The sequence below is a fragment of the Muntiacus reevesi genome, chromosome 5 (genome assembly GCF_963930625.1).
Source record: "Muntiacus reevesi chromosome 5, mMunRee1.1, whole genome shotgun sequence".
Classification (NCBI taxonomy): Eukaryota; Metazoa; Chordata; class Mammalia; order Artiodactyla; family Cervidae; genus Muntiacus; species Muntiacus reevesi.
The window spans coordinates 28,840,332-28,862,976 of record NC_089253.1 but is presented as its reverse complement, the minus strand read 5'-3'; the positions used below and the strand labels follow the sequence as shown (position 1 = coordinate 28,862,976).

General features: G+C 55.2%; 1 protein-coding gene across 1 annotated transcript in view; it reads left to right on the top strand.

Annotated features, from left to right (window-relative positions):
• Positions 1-22,645, top strand: part of KIRREL3 (kirre like nephrin family adhesion molecule 3) — a 595,366-nt gene that overhangs the window by 546,916 nt on the left and 25,805 nt on the right. The window contains exons 5-7 of the mRNA XM_065937390.1: positions 7,083-7,240; positions 14,954-15,104; positions 20,421-20,526. Of these exons, the coding sequence (XP_065793462.1) occupies positions 7,083-7,240; positions 14,954-15,104; positions 20,421-20,526 (415 nt within the window). The remainder of the gene's footprint in view (positions 1-7,082; positions 7,241-14,953; positions 15,105-20,420; positions 20,527-22,645) is intronic.

The following is a 22,645-nucleotide window of genomic DNA, read 5'->3' as shown; positions in this document are numbered from 1 at the left end:
ATCTACATTATTACTATTTGTCATCGTCGTTGTTTTCATATTACCATCGGTACATCCAAGGTAATATCCTAGCAGGTGGTATAAATGCAAAGATGCATTAAGACCCCTCATGTGGAGCTATTGGGAACCTGAAACAGGTTCTACAGATTAGCGTCTCAAGGACTGCAGTGGGTGCCAGCACAAAAGCCTGGTGCTAAGGGAGTGTGGACATTTACCTCCTGCTCAGTGGGGTCAGGCAAGGCACTAGTCAACCAAGATGTATTGAGGCTTGCTCTGAGCTGCACTCAGTACTGAGTATAGGGGTAGAAAGAAGAATCCAGCAGGAACCAGCCCTCAAAGAGCTCACAGCTGTGGGATGGCCAATGGCACCAAGAGCCACATAAGCTCATGGAGGTAGCACATGGTCTTAAGGCTGGGGCTGAGCTTGAGAGAGGGCTTCCTGGAGGAGGTGATAGAAAATAATGACCCGGACTTCCCTGGTGGTCCAGTGGTTAAGACTCTGTGCTTCCAATGCAGGGGGTGTGGGATCAATTCCTGGTCGGGAAACTTAAGATCCCACATGTTGCACGGTGTGGCCAAGAAAAATAAGATAAAAAGAATGACCAAAGCTAACCAGGCAAAGTGGCCTTTGGGCTGGGGAGAGGACAGGATCTCAGGCAGTTACATCTCAGGATGAAGACACTGTCAGCAGAGGGAACTTCACAAAGCTTGTCGTTGTAAAGGCCAGAGTATCCTTGCAGACAGGTGAACAGACCCGTCCAGCGAAAGCACGGGAGGAAGCCGAAGAGAGAAGGCCTAGCTGAAGAAAGCCTTGGCTGGGCTCCATGCGGAGGAACTGGCTTTCACCCTGGAGCAGCGGGGCGCAGTGGACACTGAGAAGCAGAGATGGAGCCAGTCACCGGCCATCAGGGAGGTCGAAAGGGTTGGGGTGGAGCAGACAGATTCGCTGCTGAGGACCCAGTGCTGGGGCGACTTCAGGAGCCCAGAGCTCTGGGCAGTCTTTCAGGAACTCACCAGACAGTAGATTACTGAGCGTATCCGTTAGCCTTCGCACACGTAATGATTCTACGAGTCACTGATGTGGCCGTACCCAGCTGAGATGATCACTCGGGGTCAGGTGGGCACACTCATGCCCTTGCATCTTTCTAGTGTGATGGCCCTACTCTCGTGAGCAGAGTGTGGGGAGGGGAGAGGAGGAGAGCCAAGCAGGCAGGGTAGCAGATCACCCCTGCACACAGAGGCTGGCCTCAAGGGAACAGACAAGAAGAGTTACTGGCGGGAGGAGGGAGAAGAGGTGGGAGATGGTGGGGCTGAAGGGTCGTCAGCAGTAGGAGACGGAGGAGAGGCCGCAATGTCACTCACTCCTGATGCTGACGGCCCAGGTTCCGGCTCCTTGCTGGATCCCGATGCACGTTCACATCTTTCAAAGTTCTCAACTTGAAGGTTCGTACGTAGAGGACTTGCTGTATTGTGTATTTATCCGTTTATTGTCTGTCTCTTCCACTGGAATATAAACTCCACTTAGCCAAGAGTTTTGCGTCCCTGCTGCTTCAAACAGGGCCAGGTGCACGGTAGGTACTCAGCGTGGATTTTCCGAATGCCTGCTGGCCCTGAGAAGCTGACTCTTAAAAACGGGCACATCTCAGTCCTATCTTCACAGTCTGTGGTTCCACACTTTGGCCATCAGGTGGCACGTCGATGTGCTCGAGGCCGCTGGCTGCAGAGATCACATGGGGCTCAGAACCCGACGACAGGGTAGAATGGAAAAAGTGAGCAAAGCGGGATGTTAGTGGCAGAAACCTTCCTCCCCTCCCTTAGCAGACATCTCTCCAGCACACACTGGGAGCCAGGCCGATGCTCCTTTGAGCCCTCTGAAGTCAGGCTGGGGGACGGGAATGCAGGGTCTGAATGCATTGGGATAAAGAGCCAGGACCCAGGCAAGAGGGTTGACCAGAGTTCCACTTTCACGGGCAGGTCTGTATGCTGCTCTGATGCTGGTAGAGTGTAACCCAGCCCTTACCTGTTGTGTTATTTAGCAAAGTCATTTGCTCTCTTGGAGCCCTAGTTTCCTAATCTATAAAATGGAAGTCCTAATAGCAGCTGTTTAGAAGGATGTGTATGTATGTGTTCACTAATGTCTGACTCTTTGTCACCTCATGGACTGTAGCCTACCAGGCTCCTCTGTCTGTGGGATTTCCCAGGCAAGAATACTGGAAGTGGGTTGCCATTTCCTTCTCCAGTTTCGAAGGATACTTGGTTTTATTTTGAAAATAAAACAAGAGGTCCCTTGGCCCAGTGTCATCTGCAGAAACAAAACTAAATATTGTTCTCAAAAACTGGATCTGATCCTCAATATTTATCTAGCCCTTATCAAGCTCCCCCTTCATTCTTCATATCATAAAGGTAATCCGACGACAACCCACAGGTATCTTTATTGCCTCACTTTCCAGATAAGAAGGCGAAGGTTGTCAAATTATATAACTCTGTGCACACATCGCACCGCTTTAAAGGGGTGGACTCGAGCCAGGTTCTGCTCAGCAAACATGTGTGAAACCACCCTGGATCAGCAGGTGCTCTCCCAGGTGACGAGGACCAGGATGAAGGAGGCTGCCGTCTAGGGAGAGACAAACACATCCGCACCGTTTCCATAGAAGAGGTGGGATACTGAGAGAGAATGATATCCAGGATGCTATGGGATCATAGACAACAGTCACTTGGTTCAACCAGGAAATTCAGAAAGAGCTCATGGACTGGGCCCTCCATGCATCGTACTCATTCATGTCTGACTCTGTGACCCCATGGACTGTAGCCCACCAGGCTCCTCTGTCCATGGGATTCTGCAGGCAAGAATTCTGGGATGGGTTTGCCATGCCCTCCTCCAAGGGATCTTCTCTATGGACTCAGTAACCCCTTAGCTAAATCTGCAAGGCTGAGTAAGACTGATCCAGGAGAAGCAATTCCAGCATCTCAAGTTAAAGAACTGCCCGTGCAAAGGAACCTGCTATGAAACACATTCATGCTAGGGTCTACACGTTGGTCAAAAAAGTGTGTTTGAGTTTCTTATATGATCCTATAGAAAAACCTAAATCAACACAATATCTTTAAATCCAGTGTCCAGTGAGCAGGACAGGTGTTGCTAGTGGTAAAGAACCAGCCTGCCAATGCAGGAGATTCAAGAGACATGGGTTCGATCCCTGGGTCAGGAAGATCCCCTGGAGGAGGACATGAAAACCCATCCCAGTATTCTTGCCTGGAGAATCCCATGGACAGAAGAGCCTGGCGGGCTACAGTCCATGGGGTCACAAAGAGTCGGACACAACTGAGTGACCAACCATGTGTGTGCTGTCTGGCCTCTCTGCTCGAGCCCCCCTCGTCCTGGGCAGCAGAGCTGGGAGAAGGTCCTCCGGCGCTCCCTCCCACACAGGGAGATGCAAGCGGTACCATCTACAGGGCGGGTGGCCAGAGAAGGGCAGAGGAAGGAGGAAGGCCCCCAGTCACCTGCCAGAATCCTGGAAGACAGGTGAATAAATGGCAGAGCCAGCCCAGGACTGCGGAATTCATATGATGTGTCCGTTCTGTAAGCAGCACCCGGGAGCCAGCCCCCGTCCCAGGCAGGGTGTGACCCCCGGGGCTGACTTCCAGCTCCGGGCACCAGCTCAGCCTGGGTTCCATCAGGTCCTCCCAGGCCTCAGTCACCCAACAGTTAATGAGTTTTCCCTGACTGACAACAAGCTCAACACCACAACAGTCAACTATTTTTATCTCCGGATTAATCACAAAAGGCTAACGCTTCCACCTTCCCTGTGATTAAAAATTAGGAGACCAAGCTCTACAGTGGTTCAGGATAATAACCAATCCTGGGAGGAGGGGGGTGGATGAATAATGCATCTCCAGGCTCCGGCTGCTCGAGACTTTCTCCCCGCCTGGCCCCCCAGCTCCAGGCCGGGTCTGAATGAGGAGGTAACGAGAGGTCCCCTCCCATCGGGAGCCACAGCTGCCAAGAAGGACTGTTGATTTCTATTCAGCCCGCTGCCCCCAAGCCTCCCCCCCTAATCCCCCACCAGCCTCGCCCACCCCAGCCCCATCCGCACCCCCTCCTACCCCATCTGGTGTGCACCGAGGCGAAGGCCGATCAATAATGCATGGTTACATGAATAACCGGCGTGATAACCACTTATTCGGGAAGATGTAATCAGGGCCCATTCTGAGGGTGTGTGTGTGCGCGTGTGTATGTGAGCGCGAGTATGCCTACGCACTCACACAACACAGTCCCACTCCCCTCTCGCCTCCTCTAACCCAGCATTACAAACACAGCACCAGAGACGCAGGAAGGAAAGGTCCAGCCTCCCTGTGCTTGCGTTTTAGAAAGGCCTCCTCGATCTCCACGCCTTCATCACAGGCTGGCTCACTGAGCAAAGGCCCAGAGACAGCCTGTTCTCAAACCGGGTCTCACAGCAGAACCCACTGGGAGCATTTATTTTTGGTTTTGGTCGCACCACGTGGCTTGTGGGATCTTAGTTCCCTGACCAGGGATCGAACCAATGCCCCCTGCAGGGGAAGCATGGAGTCCTAACCACTGGACCACCAGGGAAGTCCCTTCTCCAGGAGCCTTAAAAAGCCCCGATGCTCTGGTCCACCTCCTGAGATGGAGCTGCAGCTGCTCAGGGTGTGGCCTGGTGACAGGACGTTAAAATCTCTCTGGGAATATCGTAAACTGCAGTGAGAACCGCTGTCTCGGGCCCAAGGCTGGTCAGTGCTAAGGAACATTCGAGATCCCCTGGTGTACCTTCACATTAGACGGCTGAGGAAACAAAACCGGACAGGGGGCTGCCTTGCCACTTGAGCCTCTGATTTAGGGCAATTTCCACAATCCCACCCCCTTGACTCAACCCTGGGGAGGCCTCGGAGACAGGACGGGCCAGGTGCTGATGCTGTTACAAAGCTTCGGGTGGTCGTTTCCAGTTTCCCTGGCCCCAGCAAGCTCAGTCTGAGTGCCTCCATCCTGGGCGGCTCGAGGGGAGGCAACAGAGGGAGGAAGCAGGAGGCCAGCCCTGCTGGAAGGGTGGAGCACAGAGATAAAATCCCCTCACACACACTGTCACACCCACCCCCCACTTACCGCAAGCCCTCATCCGCCTCCCTGCGGCTCTCTGGCCCCAGAGCACCACGGAGGCCTCCAGCACTAATGAGGGGGTACGGGGAGGGTGGGGTGAGGGGCTGGCCTCATCGTCCGGCCCATACCCACCATCTGCTTGCAGCCAGGGCCCCCTGGGAGGTTGGGCAGGGTTGAATGAGGCCATCTCCCTCCCTGGGCCAGGATCACAGTAGAGGCCTCAGGCTGATGAAAGCAACTTGGAAGCCCGAAGCGTTTTTTTCCCCTCAGCAATAGAAACTTGAGGGTTGGCATCGGCCAGGCCATTGTTCTGAACCAGGCTTCCTGGAGGCCAGGAAGGGAGAGGCAGGGACACTGGCTCAAGGCATGCATCTCAGGATACTTACCTGCCCCAGAGCCTCCTGGAAAGAAGGGGAGAGTGTTAGTTGCTCAGTCACGTCCAACTCTTTGCAACCCCACAGACTGTAGCCCACCAGGCTCCTCTGTCCATGGGATCTTCCAGGCAAGAAATACTGGAGTGGGTTGCCATTCCCTTCTCCAGGGGATCTTCCCAACCCAGGGATCAAACCCAGTTCTCCTGCATTGCAGGCAGATTCTTAACCGTGTGAGCCACCAGGAGTTTCTTTCTTTCCTTTTAAAGATTGGTTTATTTATGGCTGTGCTGGGTCTTCATTGCTAAGCACAGGCTTTCTCTCGCTGCAGCGAGCAGGGCCTGCTGCCTCAGCCCAGAGATGCAAAAGCTCACTTAGGGCCCGAGTGGTAGGATGGACTTCCTCTCACGACTGGACAAAGAAGGCCTTTTGCGTGAAGACCTCAACTCTCACCTGACGACCCCGTCATCCATTCACTGAGCAAACACCCAGCTCAGCCCTCCTCAGGCCTGCAGAACTGACTGACCAGCCCCTCCCCAGGGAGGAGACCAGGGACCGGTCAGGTGGTCTCCAGGGAGCACCCTGCCCCTTCCGGCTTGTCCAGGAAGGAGAGGCAGGGCACAGCAGGGGCCTGAGACCCTCGAGTCCCTTGTGGACCCTGAGGTCCACAAGCATGAACCTCAGAAGAGGCTCTGGGCCCCTTCTCCAAACAGTAGTCATCCATCACTATCAGCGACCACGCAGCGTCCCGTGGTTGTCACGGGGGTCAGAGACGTGATTGCACTTTAGCAAATGTTTATGGAGCTTCCACCAGGCACCAGGCCCTGAGCTGGGCTCCGTGGGAGGCGTCACTCTCCTCCTGGCAGCGCGCATCTCTCATCAGGGACCACAGCCGTGAAATAGAGAGGAAGGACCAAGCAGAAGAGAGTCATTCTGGCTCTGGGAGGAGGGAGTTGGAGCTGCTCTGGGAGAATCAGGTCCAAAGGAGATGCCCAGGATTGCACAGCTCTCTGGAACTCTGTCTCAGCCCCGAAAGTTTGCCTATCACCTGTCTCCTGCGAGGGAAGCGGCCAGCCTGGTGCTCCAAGTGTCGGGGGACCTGCTTCCAGCCCTGGCCTCCTCCACTCAGCCACTGTGTGACCTTGAGCAAGTCACTTAATCCCACTGAGCCTCGGTTTCCGGATCTGAGTAATTGGGATAATGATGTTTACCTCGCAAGGCTGCGGTGAGGATTAAATCAGATGACAGATGTGACAGGGCTTTGTTTTAAAAGAGAGAAGTTAGAAAGAAGGATAGGATCCAGGCAGCAGTGGCATGCTCTCCGATCTGCAAATCGCAGCTAATGACGCCTGCCCTGTCCCCTCGCAGGCTGCCGCGCAGAATGAGATGATGACATGAGCGTCCTCTGCAAATAAACACGCGACGCCTGTGTCGGGATTACTGCTGTCATCACTGTTGTTGTTATAATACAAGGGGATTATACATTTTATTAAAGGATGATAATTACTGTTTGTCAGCGGCTCCATAAAATCCACTCAGCCTTGCCCGAGGGTAGGGGTGCCCTCAGCCTGACCTCTCCCCTCTCTCTCCCCCCGCAGTGCCGCCTGACGACCCGGTGATCCTCGGGGGGCCTGTGATCAGCCTGCGGGCTGGGGACCCCCTCAACCTCACCTGCCATGCAGACAATGCCAAGCCCGCTGCCTCCATCATCTGGCTGAGGAAGGGAGAGGTGATCAACGGAGCCACCTACTCCAAGGTGAGGCGGGGTTGGGGGGGGCAGTGCGGAGGAGAGGAGGAAGACGGGGGCAGGAGGCAGCTCTCCCCATCTCTTGGCAGCTCTTGCTCTGCCTCTATGACTTCGTGTGGCCTTTGGCTCCTAGCTCTTTGTCTCTCTGTGTCTTTCTTTTTCTCTGTCTCTCTGTCACTTTTTCTCTCGAGGGCTCTGGCTCTACTTATGCGACCTTTTCTGTCTCTCCTCCTCTTCCTCTCTTTCCTGGGGGAATTGCTGGGCGTGGTGACAACCCTAAGAATGGAGTATGGTCAGAGGAAGCAACTCAGGGACAGAGGTGACCAGAGCTGAGGGTTTTCAGATAAAAACAGGATGTCCAGTTAAAAGTGAATCTCAGGTTTGTTGTTGAGTTGCTCAGTCGTTTCCGACTCTTTGGGACCCCATGGACTGCAGCACACCAGGCTTCCCTGTCCTTCACTATCTCCCTGAGTTTGCTCAAACTCATGTCCGTTAAGTTGATGATGCCACCCAACCATCTCGTCCTGTCGCCTCCTTCTTCTGCGCTCAATCTTTCCCAGGCTCAGGGTCTTTTCCAATGAGTCGTTTCTTCGCATGAGGTGGCCAAAGGATTGGAGCTTCAGCATCAGTCCTTCCAAGGAATATTCAGGGTTGATTTCCTTTAGGATTGACTGGCTTGATCTCCTTGCAGTCCAAGGGACTCTCAAGAGTCTTTTCCAGCACCACAGTTCAAAACCATCAATTCTGAACAACAAATAACTTTTCAGTGTAAGTATGTTCCAAATATTGCATGGGCCATGCTTATACTAAAGATTATTCATTGTTTCACTGAAATTCAAATTTAACTGATGTCTGTATTCTCATTTGCTCAATCTGCCCACCTTCCCAGGGCTGCCAGCTGAAGCTGTTTAGGTGTTTCCTATCTCAGGGACCTGGCAAAGGGGTCAAGGAGGGCTGAATGCAGCCCATAATCCCTTACCAGCCCTGAACCTTCTGTACCTACCTGCTGGGGTGCTTTTCTCTAGTTCACACAAGGTGCTGTGAGCTGAAGGGCTTCCCAGGTGGCGCTTGTGGTAAAGAACCTGCCTGCCAAAGCTGGAGATCCAAGAGACACGGGTTGGACCCTTGAGTCAGGAAGATCCCCTGGAGGAGGGCACGGCAACCCACTCTAGTATTCTTGCCTGGAGAATCCCATGGAAAGAGAACCCGGGTGGGCTACAGTCCATAGAATCGCACAGTGTCAGACATGACTAAGGTGACTTAGCACGCGTGCAACCTAAACTGCCTCCATAAAGGCCCCATGTCCAAATATGCTCCAGGGAGGTTCAGGGCTTCACCCTATGAAATCTAGGGGGAATATATATATATATAGCAGATGGGGAGAGCTCAGGTGTGAACCAGGTTTGTAGGCCCCCAAGACCTGCTCTATGATGACACTAACACTCTCACCCAGGAAATATGCTGTGCAGATCCAGTGAGGGGAGGCAGTGATCCTAACAGGCGTGCTTCCCTCTGCTCATTCAAGCCTCATGACCATCCTCTGAGGCAGGTGCCATTGGTCCCCTTGTACAGATGGGGACCGTGAGGCACAGCAGTATATATATATATTGCTCTGTCAGGGGCCTGGCAGCTCTGACAAGCTATAGACCTGTGACTTGGGCTTACGGAGAAGGATGGACGGCCCCGCAGCTCCCATGGACTCAGCCCTGGGGGCTGTGAGAGCCCAGCCCTCTGCGGCCCCCTCTCCCCCAGGAGTGCAGGTGCCATTGACCTCAGCACTTGTGATGTCCCAAAGGTGGAGAAACATCTCTTGTTTGTGCAAGAGAAGAGGCCGGGGGCATGAGCAGCTGAGACAGAAACAGACAGGGAGAGAGGCTGAGAGGACACACATGTGCAACAGTCAAGTAGGATTCAAGGTCTACAGAAAAAATCCCAGGGGGCCACCTTGACAGCCCTCGAGGCTGAAGCCTCAGCGTCTGTTTCATGGTGAGTAGTTAAGCCCCTGGGCCTGGCAGCTGGGAAGCCCGTATCCAGGCTCCACCACCGTCTAGCTCTGTGGCTATGGGCAAGCTAGCTAACCTTGCTGTGCCTCAGGGTCCCCATCTGTACAATGGGACCAATGGCACCTGCCTCAGAGGATGGTCATGAGGCTTGATTGAGCAGAGGGAAGCATGGCTGTTAGGATCACTGCCTCCCCTCACTGGATCTGCACGGCGCATTTCCTGTGTGAGAGTGTTAGTGTCATCATAGAGCAGGCTTTGGGGGTCCTACAAACCTGGTTCACACCTAAGCTCCATCACAAGTCATGGTAACATCAGATCTCTGCCTCAGTTTCCCCATCTGCAAAATGGGATGATGATAATAGGTATTATGACATAACAGGTGTCAATGTAACATGGACACCTGTTACAATCGCTGCAAGACTGAAGAGGAATAATGCATTTGAGCATCGCAGCAGAGAGTAGCCTCTGCTCGCTGCAACTAGAGAAAGCCCCATGCACAGCAATGAAGACCCAGCCCAGCCAAAAAAACAAAAAAGAATAGTGCATTGAAAGTACTCTGTAAAGCACCTGGCATAGAGTCAGGGCTTTGTAAACATTCGCTAGCATCCTTGGCTCCTTCCTCCCAGAGCCCTGTCTCCCCCACCCTGCTCTCCCCACCCAGAGGTTGCTCAGAAGCCCAGGTTTCGTTTTGCTGTGCCACCGTGTGGCCTGCAGGGGAAGGGTGCTCCGCCAGCCCCCACCCCCCTCCCTGAACCCAGGGCAGCCAGAGCCCTCGAGGCCCAGGTGCCTGGGTGAGCACTCGCAGCTCCCAGCGGATGTCTGGCTGCAGAAGCATGGGAGTTGATGAAAAACCATCTCTCCAAGTCCTCTCTTCCTGGACACCAGCCTCAGGCCGTCTTCTCTGGGCCTGGCACCAGAATGGAGGCCACGTGGCGGTCATCTGGAAGGCAGACCCGGGGAGGCAGGACAGGTTGTGAAAGAGGAAGGAAGACAGTTTGTGCTGAGACCAGAGAAAAGCCTTCCCTGAAAGGCAGGTTCCTGCTCCATCTGCTGCTCCCCAGCAGCCGCCGCCAGGTGGAAGGTAGAGGCCTTGACCCTGAAACGGTGGACAGGGGGAGGGTCGCTTGACCTTGCATGTCCACAGACGTGTACATGTCTGCCTTGAAGCCCCTGACCTTCCAGCTCTGCGCCTCTGCTTCTTCCAACTTCAGACTGCTACCTGCCCCAGGAGCGCCCACCCACCACCACCAGGACCACAAGACTTAGAGCCCAAGCTACATACGAATTCTCTGGCACAACACCTCTCAGGGCCCTCACTGCGGCTCAGCTCTGCACTCTGTCCCCACCCGTCCCCGTAGCATCCCCCACCCCCTGCATCCCATCTGTTCATCCTAGACTCCTGGAGCCTCTACCCAGCTGCCACTCATCCTGGCCTTCTTTGTGAAGAGCATCCCTCCTGGCCCCAGGACGCAAAACTAGGGGTCTGACCGTGAGGACACAGGGTCTAGAGGCAGAAAGCACCACCCAAATCTCCACCTTCTCTGACAGCCTTTAGTGATAACAAGCCCCGGTGGATTCCCCAGGCAGCCTTAAAAGGGGAAGCAAAGAGAGATGATAAAAAAAAATAAAAGAAAAATTAAGGGACACAGCAGGTGGGCGAGGTGAGTGAGGAGGGAGTAGAGGGGGCCTTGTTGCCAGGCAATCAGGCCCTCAAGCCCTTCCCAGGCTGTTTGCATATCAATGAACATCCCAGATTTAGCACCAAGCCGGGGGCACCCACCCACTAGGCTCCCTCCAAATCTCCTTCCTCCCTCACCAGTGGTCACCTCTGGCCTTGGAGACTGCCCAGCTGAGGCCCTGGGCGCAGCGGCCCACACTGGACAACCTTACACGCGGTGCAGTCTTCCTCCCCCCGGAAAGCCCAGCACCCCCCTCACCAACTACCACTGTTGACTGAGTGCCAGGTGCCTACCATCAGCGATGGGGAGGGGTGCACAAACAGGAAGCAGAGCAGGATAGGCAGGGTCTAGAGATCAGCCCTAAGCCAATGGGACAGTGGGGAAAGCTCTATGAAAGCTGGTGGGTCAGAGGCCAGTGGACACACACCCAGGAAGACCCCTGGCTTGGCATGTTCACCCCTGAGCAGATGAGGTATATACGCCCACTCCTGGTCCCTATCTGCAGACACCGGTGGGACCCACAGGAGGGGCTGTAAGGGTCACACTCGTGCCCACCAAGCTGCAGGGAGCGCTGCCCCAGGACTTGGAGGTGGTGGCCCCAGAAATGAGCCACTCACCACTAATAACCCACTTACCCTCTGGGGGAGGGCGTGCTAATGAAGGTTTTTCAAGCAGGAGATGGGGGTGCTGGGGCCCTGTGTGTCCCCAGAGCCAAGTTCAGGAGAGGGAAGCCGGAGAAGGGGGCAGGCGGACAGGGAAAGGGGGGCTGTGACAGGAATCACAAAATCAGAAAGTGTCTACCAGACCTGGACCCTGGAGGTCCCAGGGCTTCATTTGCATGTGAGAAGGGGGGAGGTTGACAAGCCAGGCGTGAAGGAAAAGAAAAGAGAAAGAAAGCAGAGGCGAGGAGATGCTGAAAGAACAAGGAAGGGGGGGAAATCAGGTGCGAAGACCCAGGCTCCTTCTTTGCCCCGACTTCGGCTCCCCCTCCCCCCACCACCATGAAAGCTTTACAGACCACCCCCCACCGGAGCTAGGAGGGGTCCTCCCCTGGGGAGCGGACGCTGTGCCCTCCCCCGGTTTAATGAACACATCTCCCCATCTCTAATTAGGTGGAACAAACAACTTGAACCAGAATTTTTATTTCCCAGAAAAGCACACGCCCGGACACAGTAAATATGTCATTAATCATCTTTCCGGGCGAGGAGCACTCTGGGTGCGGGGAGCGGGCAGCAGTCAGGGGCCTAATTAGGAGCTCGGGCCCTTGACTCCCCTCCTACCCGCACCCAGATGGCCCTGCTCCCCAGTACCCCACGAGCAGATCAATCCGAGGGTACCCTGGCAGACTAAAATTTATGTAAATGTCCCTGGTTAGCACAACGGAAAAGTAAAGAAAAGAAAAGCGGGAAAGAACAATAGGATCTTCCTCCCCACCTCCCCTACCCCAACCCCGCGGTCTTATTTTCATCCAGGAAATTGTGCTTATTATCGCTTGGCTATTTATAGACGCGTGATGTCTGCTGAAAAGCCAGGAGCCCGCCGGTTACTAGGGTGCAGCGGAGAGGTTCCGGCTGGGCCGGTTGACACCACGCCCACTCTGACCCCACCCCTGGAACCAGCCTCCAGATTAGCACCCTGGGCCAGAGGCTGAGCTCCAGACACTCAGCCCTCCAGCCTCCGCAACCGACCATGACGCCCTCCCCCAGGCTCCCCCGGATCCCTCTGCAGCAGGGCTGAGACCACCCTCCCCCTTCCCACCCCTCGTCCCAGGAAGGAAGATGGATGAGAGCAGGCCTGGGCCTGGGCTGTTTCCTCCAGCAGGGGAGAAAAGCTGTGAGTGTCTCCACATCTGAGTCTGGTTTTGTCTTCAGCGGGATGCGCTATCCTAGATGGAGGCTCCGGGCCTGTTTCCCTGGTGCAGGCCACTGAACTGAGGACCCGGAGTCGGGATCCAGCTGCCTGCGCGATGCTGTGCTTAGTCACTTGTCATATCCGACTCTTTGAGACCCCATGGACTGTAGCCCACCAGCCTCCTCTATCCATAGGGATTTTCCAGGCAAGAATACTGGAGTGGGTTGGCATGCCCTCCACCAGGGAATCTTCCCAACCCAGGGATCAGGTCTCCTGCATTGCAGATGGATTCTTTACCATCTGAGCCACCATGGAAGCCCAAGAATACTGGAGTGGGCAGCTTATCCCTTCTCCAGGGGATCTTTCCAACCAAGGAATCGAACTAGGGTCTCCTGCATTGCAGGTGAATTCTTTACGAGCTGAGCCACTAGGGAAGCCCCCAGCTGCCTACATGTCACTAATAAAGGGTGGCTGCTTAATCTGCTAACTGTTACCTCCTCGCAGAGGGGGTCACGCCACCCGGCTGGCTTACAGGTCCTCAGGAAGCTGCCGTGGGGAAGTCGAGGCTCAGGGCTCGCCATTCTCCTATGCAAATCCCTGCCCTGCCCAATGAGCTCCTGGCTCACTCTAAACTCAGTTTTCTCTTCAGTTATTTGGGAGACAAGGCTCCCTTCCTTCCAGGGTCCTGTGAGACCATGTTGTGGTTATTTTCAGGGAGGTTTGGAGGAAGTAGAGTCTGTCCATCTATTCCTCAGCTCCAATCTTGGGAAAATAAGATCAAGTTCCTTCCTGGGGTGTACTGAGAAAGTCCAGCCCCTACCCCAAACTGAAATGGCCCTCCTGCCCACTGCACCTCCCCAGGGGGCACCCACCTTCGTGGGCCCAGGGAGTCAAGGGTGCAGGGTACCAAACTGATGGGGCAGTAGCTGGAAGCAGTCTCCGCGGGGGGAGTGGGTACCGGCAATGAAGGAGAACAGCTGCCATGAGGAATCAGCATGTGGTCAAGAGGAAGACAGGGGATCTTTAGGCCTGCGTTAGTTTCTAGGGCTGCTGGAACCAAGTACCACAACTTGGTTCTTCAGACAACCAAAATGTATTGGCTCACACTTGTAGAGGCGAAAACTCTGAAGTCAAAGCGTGGGCAGAGTTGTGCTTCTTCCAAAGGCCCCAGGGAGAATCTTCTAGCCTCTTCTAGGTCCTAGGGGCTCCTGGCTTTCCTGAGCTTGTGGCAGCATCATTCCCGTTTCTGCCTCCTCCTTGCCACGGCCTCCTTCCTGTGTCTCCCTGTCTTTTCTTCTTTTTACAAGGACACCCATCATTGAATTTAAGGCCCATGCTATATCCAGGGTGATCTTGTCTCAAGATCCTTAACTAATTACTAAAATTACTTAACTAAGTTGTGAAGGCCCCATTTCCAAATAGTTTCACATTCTGAGGTTCGGGGTGGTCATGAATTTGGGTGGATGCTCTTCAGTACACTCCAGGATCCTGTTACTTACATCGCTGCCACCAACTCGAAGTGAGTTTAATCAAGCTCCACAGCCTCTCTGATCACACCTGTTTTCTCCACTGCTAAATGAAAGACGATGGCACCTGTCATGTCTGTGGCTTAGTCTGAGCTCCAGTGAGGTCTGGTAGTGAAATGATTGAAAAGTTGAGAGAGTTTATACAGGTAAAGTAATGAAATGGTCAGTGTGTGCTGATTCTTCACGCATCTCCACCCTAGCCCGGCCTTTACCCCCCACCCCCCAGCTGGCCACCCTTCTGCACCCAGCATCATTCCTGGGGCCACAGCGCCTGACTGTTCCCTGTCTCAGCGCTCCCTACAGACCCAGAATCACCCCCAGACCAGAGGCAGAATGGTTACAAGTTCATTTCTGCATAGCACCGGCAACCTGGTTTCCACTGAGCCCAAGCTGGTTTCTTTTGTGTCTGGGTTGGCAAGTCACTTTCCAGTTCCTTTTTCTTCCTGAAGCCTGGTGCTCAGCCGGGCCAGGGGGCCGAGCGTGACCTGTGGCTCTGCACGGAGATGGGCACCCCTGGGTGTCCTGAGCTGACCTACCTACCTCTGTCCACAGCGCTCCTCCCTCCTCTCCGAGGCTGGCGCGTGTCCTGCCTCACCTGCCTAGCTGTCCCAGGGATGAGTGATGAGTGACCTGGGGCCTTCTTTCTCCCCACCCGACCCATAGACCCTTCTCCGAGATGGCAAGCGTGAGAGCATCGTGAGCACCCTCTTCATTTCCCCCGGCGATGTGGAGAACGGGCAGAGCATCGTATGCCGAGCCACGAACAAAGCCATCCCCGGAGGGAAGGAGACCTCGGTCACCATCGACATCCAGCGTGAGTACTGACCTGGCCGGGGGCAGGGCCCACCTGGCACTCCTGCCCAGAGCACAGGTCAGGGGAAGGAGCCAGGCCAGGGCCAGGCCCCTGCAGGACGGCTGGAGGCAGGACCTGGGTCCATCAATCCTAGGGACTAGCGGGTTTGTCTGGGCGCCTGAAGGACCGTTTTATCCTTCTTACTGTCACAGGTGAGGGTGACAGTCCCCTTAAATACATCACCGGGGATTCCCTGGCGGTCCAGTGGTTAAGACTCCACTTCCACTGCAGGAGGCATGGGTTCGATCCTTGGTTTTGTATTCACCATCTTCACCAGTTATTAAACCCCTATCCACCTCCATCCACACCAAGAAGAGGGCTCTTCCATTCCCCATCCAGTGAGAGCCAGGAGCACCAGGGCTCTGGGCAGGCCAAGGGCCAGGGTGATGGGAGGGAGGCTCTCGCTTTAAAGGTCGTGTAAGTTCAAGGTCACCCTGGGAGGAATGTCTCCCTCCCCTGCCCCAGTCCAGGCCCCACTGTCCACACCCACCTGCTTCTTAGGTGTCTCAGGTATTGCATCAAGCTGCAGGCCCAACTATGGAAAGAAAGCAAGATGTGGGTGGATGGGGTAGTCTACAGCCCAGAAAGGTTCTACCACCCATGAGCTGTGTGGGCCTGAGTTGATCATGTCACCCTGGGGACGCCGGTTCCTAGTCTCACTGACTGAGTGATGTCCAAGGTCTCTTCTTGCCGTGGGATTGACCATGAATCAGAGGTCTCTCCAGACACAAGCCAAATCCTGGAGGAATGAGCGTGAGAGCCGCAGACATCCGAGCCTCCTGTGCCAGGCTGCCTGTCGTGGCCACTGTGCAGTCCCTCCATCTTCGCCCCCCGCCCTCCGCCCAGCTGGTCAGGAGGCCTGTGCCAGCCACAGAACCCCCACAGGAGAACCCACAGGGTCAGCTCTTGGGTCCTGGCAGGAGAGCCTTGGGGGGAAGCTATGTTTCTGCGTCACAAAGCAGAACCTCTCTGTCAACAAGAAAGCCATCATCATGACAACACCCCACCGACTATTAAAGCACATTCCTCTGAACGTGCACTAATGCCATGGCGCATTTACCAGGACACACAGACGACAGTCTGCCCCGGAGGAGGATGCCGGCCTTGCCAGGTCTCTGGGCCTCACTGGTTTTCTTTCCAGGGATGTCTCAGCCACCCCAGGAGGGAGGCAGCAGGAATGAGGTCAAGGTGAAGCCGAGAATCCAGGTGCCCGGTTTCCTAGATGGGCCCCATCCAAGGCAGTCCAGAGTTGTGGTTAAAGCCGCAGCATCCTTCCTGTTTGGAATTCTGGCTCTGCCACTTACTGAGTGGTGCTGGGCTGGTTATTTAATCTCTCTGTGCCTCAGTTTCCTCATCTGAATGTGGAGGTAACGGTGCTTGGCTCATACGCTGGCTGGAAGGATTCAGTTAAGTTATTCGGGCAGCGACCCCAGCGCAGCACCCAGCACCTGTCATGGGGGTGCGACTGCCCCTCCCCGGTGCCCCCAGCACCCACAGGGAGGGGAGGTCTGCATCCACTCGTCTCCCTCTCCCCAAGGTGCCTACTCACGCCTGCTGAGCAAAAGAGCAGGCTCTCTCTGCACCCTCCCTCCTGCTCTCCGCCCTCCCCCCCACGCATCCCTTTGTTCATTCAGTAAGCATCCAGCTGTTTACTGTGGACACCACAGGCTGGATCAGAGCTGCCTTTGCAAACCTGCTCATTTTCTCAGTCAACCAAGAAGCATCCAAACTCAGCAAAAACACATTTGTTGTTTGTTTCCCTTGGTCTTTAGATGTTACCCAACGGAAGACAAAGCCCCCAGATTGAGTAATGGGAGAGAAAGCTTAACACCCCCAAAGTCTCGCTGCATCTGGACTCTGCATCCAGCTGCCAAGCTTCAAATGGATGTGCTATAAAATACTGAGTCATGGAGTTTCTCTCCTTTCTCGTCCCTTCCTGGATGTAATACTTCCCCTGAACGTGCGTGCACACAAGCGCGCGCGCGCGCACACACACACACACACGCGTGCGGAGGCCGGCTGCTGATGGAAACTCTAACAGACTCTCAGCTGTAACATCTGTTCAGTGCGATCTCAGTTCCGCCAGCTACATCAAAGCTGCCCCCCTACAAGTTATGCAACCGACATCACAAATGGGATTAAAATCATGTTTAATAGTCGGATATGACATAAACTATTTATACCTCCGGAGCCTGGTGGACTTCTGAAAATTCATATCCTGCACATGCAGAGGAGAAGTGTGAAGAGAGGGTGTGGCGCCTCTGGGCCTGGGGTGGAGGTTCAGATGAGACCGGCCAGTGTGGAAGTTTCCCGGGGTGTAGGGGGCACTCGTTCTCCTGGGTACCGAGGATGCTGCAAAGAGGTGGGGAAGCTTCTGGAGACAGGCGTCCACAGGATAACTGAGACGGGCAGCTCGGTGCTAGAGGAGGGGAGCAGGGGAAGGGAGAGACCGCCGGAAGGTCCTCCAGCAGATGTGTGTTTCGTCTCTCTGTCCCTGGAAGTCTCACCACTTTATAAAGGACAGCCAGGTGGGGACCGGCCTCCTGGAGCTGCCCCACACGTTCTGTGGCTGGTTTCTAGAGGCTCTGGAACTAGCCCTGAAAACTGGTGGTTCTCAGCTGGGTGGGCCAGCAGACAGCCCACTCAGGTGATGGGGAACAGCCAGGAGGAGGCTGCTTGGTTCTGGGGGTGTAGCTGTCTTGGGAAATAGGAGCAGAGTTCTCAAAGCAAGTCCTGGCCACGCATCTTTGGGTCCGCTGGAATCACGCTTTAAAAACCAATGTAGTGGGCTTCCCTGGTAGCTCAGTGGTAAAGAATCTGCCTGCTAAGGCGGGAGATGTGGGTTCAGTCCTTGCTCCGGGAAGATCCCATGTGCTACAGAGCACCTGAGCCTCTGCACCACAACTACGAGCCTGCCCTCTAGAGCCCAGGAGCCACAACTGCCGAACCCACGTGCCGCAACTGCTGAAACCCGCGCACCCTAGAGCCCTGCTCTGCGGCAAGAGGAGCCACCACAATGAGAAGCCTATGCGCCGCACCTAGAGAGTAGTCCCCGCTCGCTGCAACTAAACAAAAGCCCACACAGCAACGAAGACCCAGCACAGCCAAATAAATAAATACAAAATTTTATTGAAATAATTCCTATTTAAAAATAAATAAATAAAAAACCAACTTTGAAGTCACTGAAGTAGCCAACACTTCCCCACAATTAACTCTCCAGGAAAAGGCAAGCAAGCCATAGGAGACGTTCCCAGAATTGTGGTCCCGTCCAGAACGGATGTGGGGAGAACAGCTCCAGCCTGGCTGACCACCTGCTGCTGTCAGGAACCAGCATTCTCTTCTGCGTCTTAACAAGCTGTCTGCACACCCCAGTGCAGCCTTGTGGGTCATCTCCCCCCAAGCCCGTCACCCCAGCAGGCAGCTTGAACACCAGCAGGGCACACGGAGGGCACACTGCCAAGCAATCCCAACTCCGGGGTGGGTGAGGCTCCATCTGTAGCTGGGCGGCTGCGCAGTTGACTCTCGAGGGGCTCAGGGATCCCTCTGTCAACTCAACCAGGAGCTGGGCCAGGCGGCTGGAGTCTTGCTCCCCCCAGCGGTGCCCTTCACATGCACCCAGAGAGCGTCAGCATTTTCCAGATGGTCTCTGAGAAACCAACTTTCTTACTTCTCTTTCTGAAAATGGGGTGAAGCCCCCGGCAAGTCTTCCTGCCCTCCCAGCCCAGAGCTGTGCCTATAGATGAGGTCTGGCAGAAGATTCGGCCCCAGGGCCTGACTAGGACACAGGGACCAAGCTGCCCTCTTCACCCAGCCTAGAGATGAGCTCCAGCCAGACCTCCAGGCCTGTCGTCTCCGCTCCCCTGGAACGTGGATGCCCGGGGTGCTGAGGCCTGGGCGCCTACCCCAGGGCCCAAGGATGCTTGGCTTTCAGAGCAGGTCCTGAACTGGCCTCCCCCAAGCTCAGGAGGGCCAGGCCGCCTCGAGGTCTCTTTCTGGGCTGATCCCCCACCTCTGATCTCTGCTGTGGATACCACCTCCTCTGTTTCCAACTGTCCATCATCCTGTCTCTTTCCTCTCCGTCTCATTATTGTCTTTGGCTTTTTCCCCAGCACCTTATCACCTTCTGTCTCCATCTGTTCAGTCCCCCTTGGTCTTTTGGCCTTACGTCTAAAATTTTTGTCTGATTGTGTGTCTCCCTGAACACGTGAGTCTCTCTCTGAGCCTATCTGTGTCTGCTCTTTGCTTCTCTGTTTCTGCCTCTGCACTTTCTCCCTCCCTCTCTCTCTCTCTCTCTCTCTCTCTCTCTCTCTCGGTCTCTCTCCTTCTCCTCCCCTCCCTCATCTTCACATCTCTCCTGCATAGGCATCTCTCTGCCCCCGTCCCTCCCCCGCTTCCCTTCTGCATGACCTCTGTGTGTTTCTATCTCCCCGTGTCTCTCTACCTCTCTGACTTCCTCTTTCCTCCATCTCTGACCATTTTGCCCTCGAGAGCTGGGCTTCATCGTATTGAGTGACAAAGGCGAGCCCCGCCTGGGGAGCTGAGGGCTGAGTGACACCCGTCAGGACTCAGCAGAGATGGTTAGGCTCGGGGAAGGCTGTAAGTGCTGAGGTAACAGATGCACCAGAACCTTTACACAAAGAGACGCAAGATGGACATTTCAAAGACAGAAAAGTTCGTATTTAAAGGGACTTAGTATCCACATCCTCCTCGTGCCCACCCCCCACCCCCCCGCCAATGCCCTTTCACACCTCTCTTTCTGGCAGTGGTTTGTTCACCCAAAGCTGAAAGGTAGGCAGCAAGCACCCTCTGGGGCCCAGACAGCCCTGCTTCCGGGGTGGCTGTTCATTTAGACACCAGCCTTGAATCCATCCCTGATGCTGGGAAAGATTGAGGGCAGGAGGAGGAGGGGATGACCGAGTACAAGATGGTTGGATGGCGTCACCGACTCAATGGACATGAGATTGAGCAAACTCTGGGAGATAGTGGAGGATAGGGAAGCCTGGAGTGCTGAGGTCCATGGGGTCACACAGAGTCAAACATGACTTAGGGACTGAACAATAACTTGAATCCATAGCAGGAGTCCTGAACCCACTGCCAGGATGGCCTGAATTGGGCACTCCAGGGAGGGAGGGAGCCCCCTGCCGAGGCCCCCAGTTTTCTGAGGACCATCGGGGGAGTGGCTGCTGGTGGTGGAATTGCTGGCCTTTACCCTCATGTTCCCCCAAACCGTGGTGCACACAGCACCGCAGTCTGCAAGGGCACCTCTTCTCTCCGCAGACCCCCCGCTTGTCAACCTGTCAGTGGAGCCGCAACCAGTGTTGGAGGACAATGTGGTCACGTTCCACTGCTCTGCCAAGGCCAACCCCGCCGTCACCCAGTACAGGTGAGATGCCCTGCGAGGAGGCCCCCTCGACACCCCCGCCTGTCGCAGGGCTGTGACCTGTGGTCCAGGCGTCCAGCATGGTGCTGGGTCCGCTGCGGATGTCCAGGACCCTTCCCCAGCACACCCGTTCACCCTGGCCAGGTGGACTTCGCCCTTTCCTCATGAGCACACACTCCCTTCCTCTGAGACAGAAGGTGTCACTCCTTCTGTTTGCACGGCTTCTTTACCCCTTATTTCTGAAAGGAAGCAGAGAGACTCAGGAGAAAAAGCTAAAACAAGCCAGCACGATCAGTCAGATCCAGATTCTAGTCCTATTCTCACCAAAGCGGTCCCCTGGCAGGGTGGGGTTTCTGGGACCGCTGGCCCTGACCATCGGGCACCCAGATCCATCATCCCCATGGCCCCCCGCAGCTGTTGCTCGCCGCACTGATGAACGCCTCACTGCTGACCGAGCTTCTCGAAGGCAGGAACTGCCGTTTAGTCACTTACCGCTCTCAGCGTGGAGCTCGTGTGGCAGGCACTCAGTGCTCCAGAATGTGGCCTCGCCGACTCTGTAATCGCGCAGAGCGGCCCCTCTGGGCACCCTCCTGCCTGGGCACCACCACTGCCCGAGACTTCCAGACGCCAGTGGCCTCAGCGGCGCTCCAGGGCACACTCAGACCCTCCCCGGCACAGCCCTCACTCTGCCCCGCTCCTTCCCCCAGCCCAGACCTGATGGTGTGCCTCCCACCACTGAGATGGTTATAAAGCCCCATCCTTGCCCAGTGCCAGGGATGCTGATGGTCCCAAACTAGGAAATAAGCCCTCTGGTGGGAGTGGAGGAGAGAGCCAAAGAGAGGCAGCGTGGCCCCAGAGGGCAGAACCTGAGGAAACAGGTCAAAGAAACAGCCAGAGGTTCAGGCTAGGTTCAGGCTAGACACAGGCGATGCTCCCTGTAGTGCAGATAATTGATGCTGGAACCAGAAGCCCAGGGAAAGCACAGAGTCTTTATCCTTGAGGATGTTTTTAAATAGGATGAAAACCGTGTGTCCTCTGGGTTTAACCATTCACCGGGCTAGAGGCAGGAGAAAGATCAGATGACCTCCAGCCTCCCTGGAGTCCCGTGGCCCTGTGGGTACAGGGGGCAGGTCTGGCTTGGCTGGGACAATGGCAAAGATGCGGCAGGAGATGCCCAAAGCATCTGTAATTTTCTCTGGACTTCCACCCTGCACCTGCGAGTCCTGGGCTCCATCCACAGGCGGGCTCCTCTCTATTAGCTCTCTGCTCACAGGCCCCACACACCAGGTGTCACATGCCCAGAAGCGACCTCTCGTGCCAACTTCCCTGGGCACCCCTTCATTCCCGCTGACACCCTACCAAGCAGACCCACCCACATTCATCCTCATATCATGACAATAATAAGGGATAAGTCTATATTTGAAGAGATCATCGAGAAGCAAATGTGGCAAGATATTGACCACGTTTGGTGGGTCTGGGTGAAGGGAGTATGGCGGTTTCCTGGACCGGTCTTGTGACTTCTCTATAACAAAGTTATGTTTGGTTTTTTAACTACAAAGTTAATGAGCCAGGACCTGCAGGTTTCCGCAGGTCCTGGGTCCCTGTGGTTTCCCTTCGTCTCCATCCTTCCCCGCAGCTCAGAGCCTGGTCAACCGTCAGGCACAGAGGAGGAGCCAGAGATATAGGCGGGTCCCCTGCAGGTTTGACAGGTGTGCCCCTGCTCTTACCTACCTCCTTCCTTCCTGGCCCTCCAGCTCGCCAGAGGCCCCAGAAATGCTTCAGTGCGGATCAGGCACCCTCCAGGGCTCCAGAGGCTTTCAGGGAGCCCTTCCGGACCTCCAGGGACATGTTGGGGAGCCCCGGTGACCCAGGAGGAAGGGGGTGGTGAGAGGAGGCGGGTGTCTATGCCCACCCCCTGTGGCTCAGCCCCTTGGCCTCTGAGAGGGCTCCCCCAGCACCTTCTAAACGTGGTGTTGGGATCCAAGAGGAAAGGCCTTGAGCAATCTCAACACTTATGTACATGGATTTTTCCCAACTGACCTGGACGGGACTAAGGGATCTTTGTTTTTTAACTTCCGCCTTGGTCTTGATTGCTTCCTCCTGTTTCACACAAGAGGTTGTG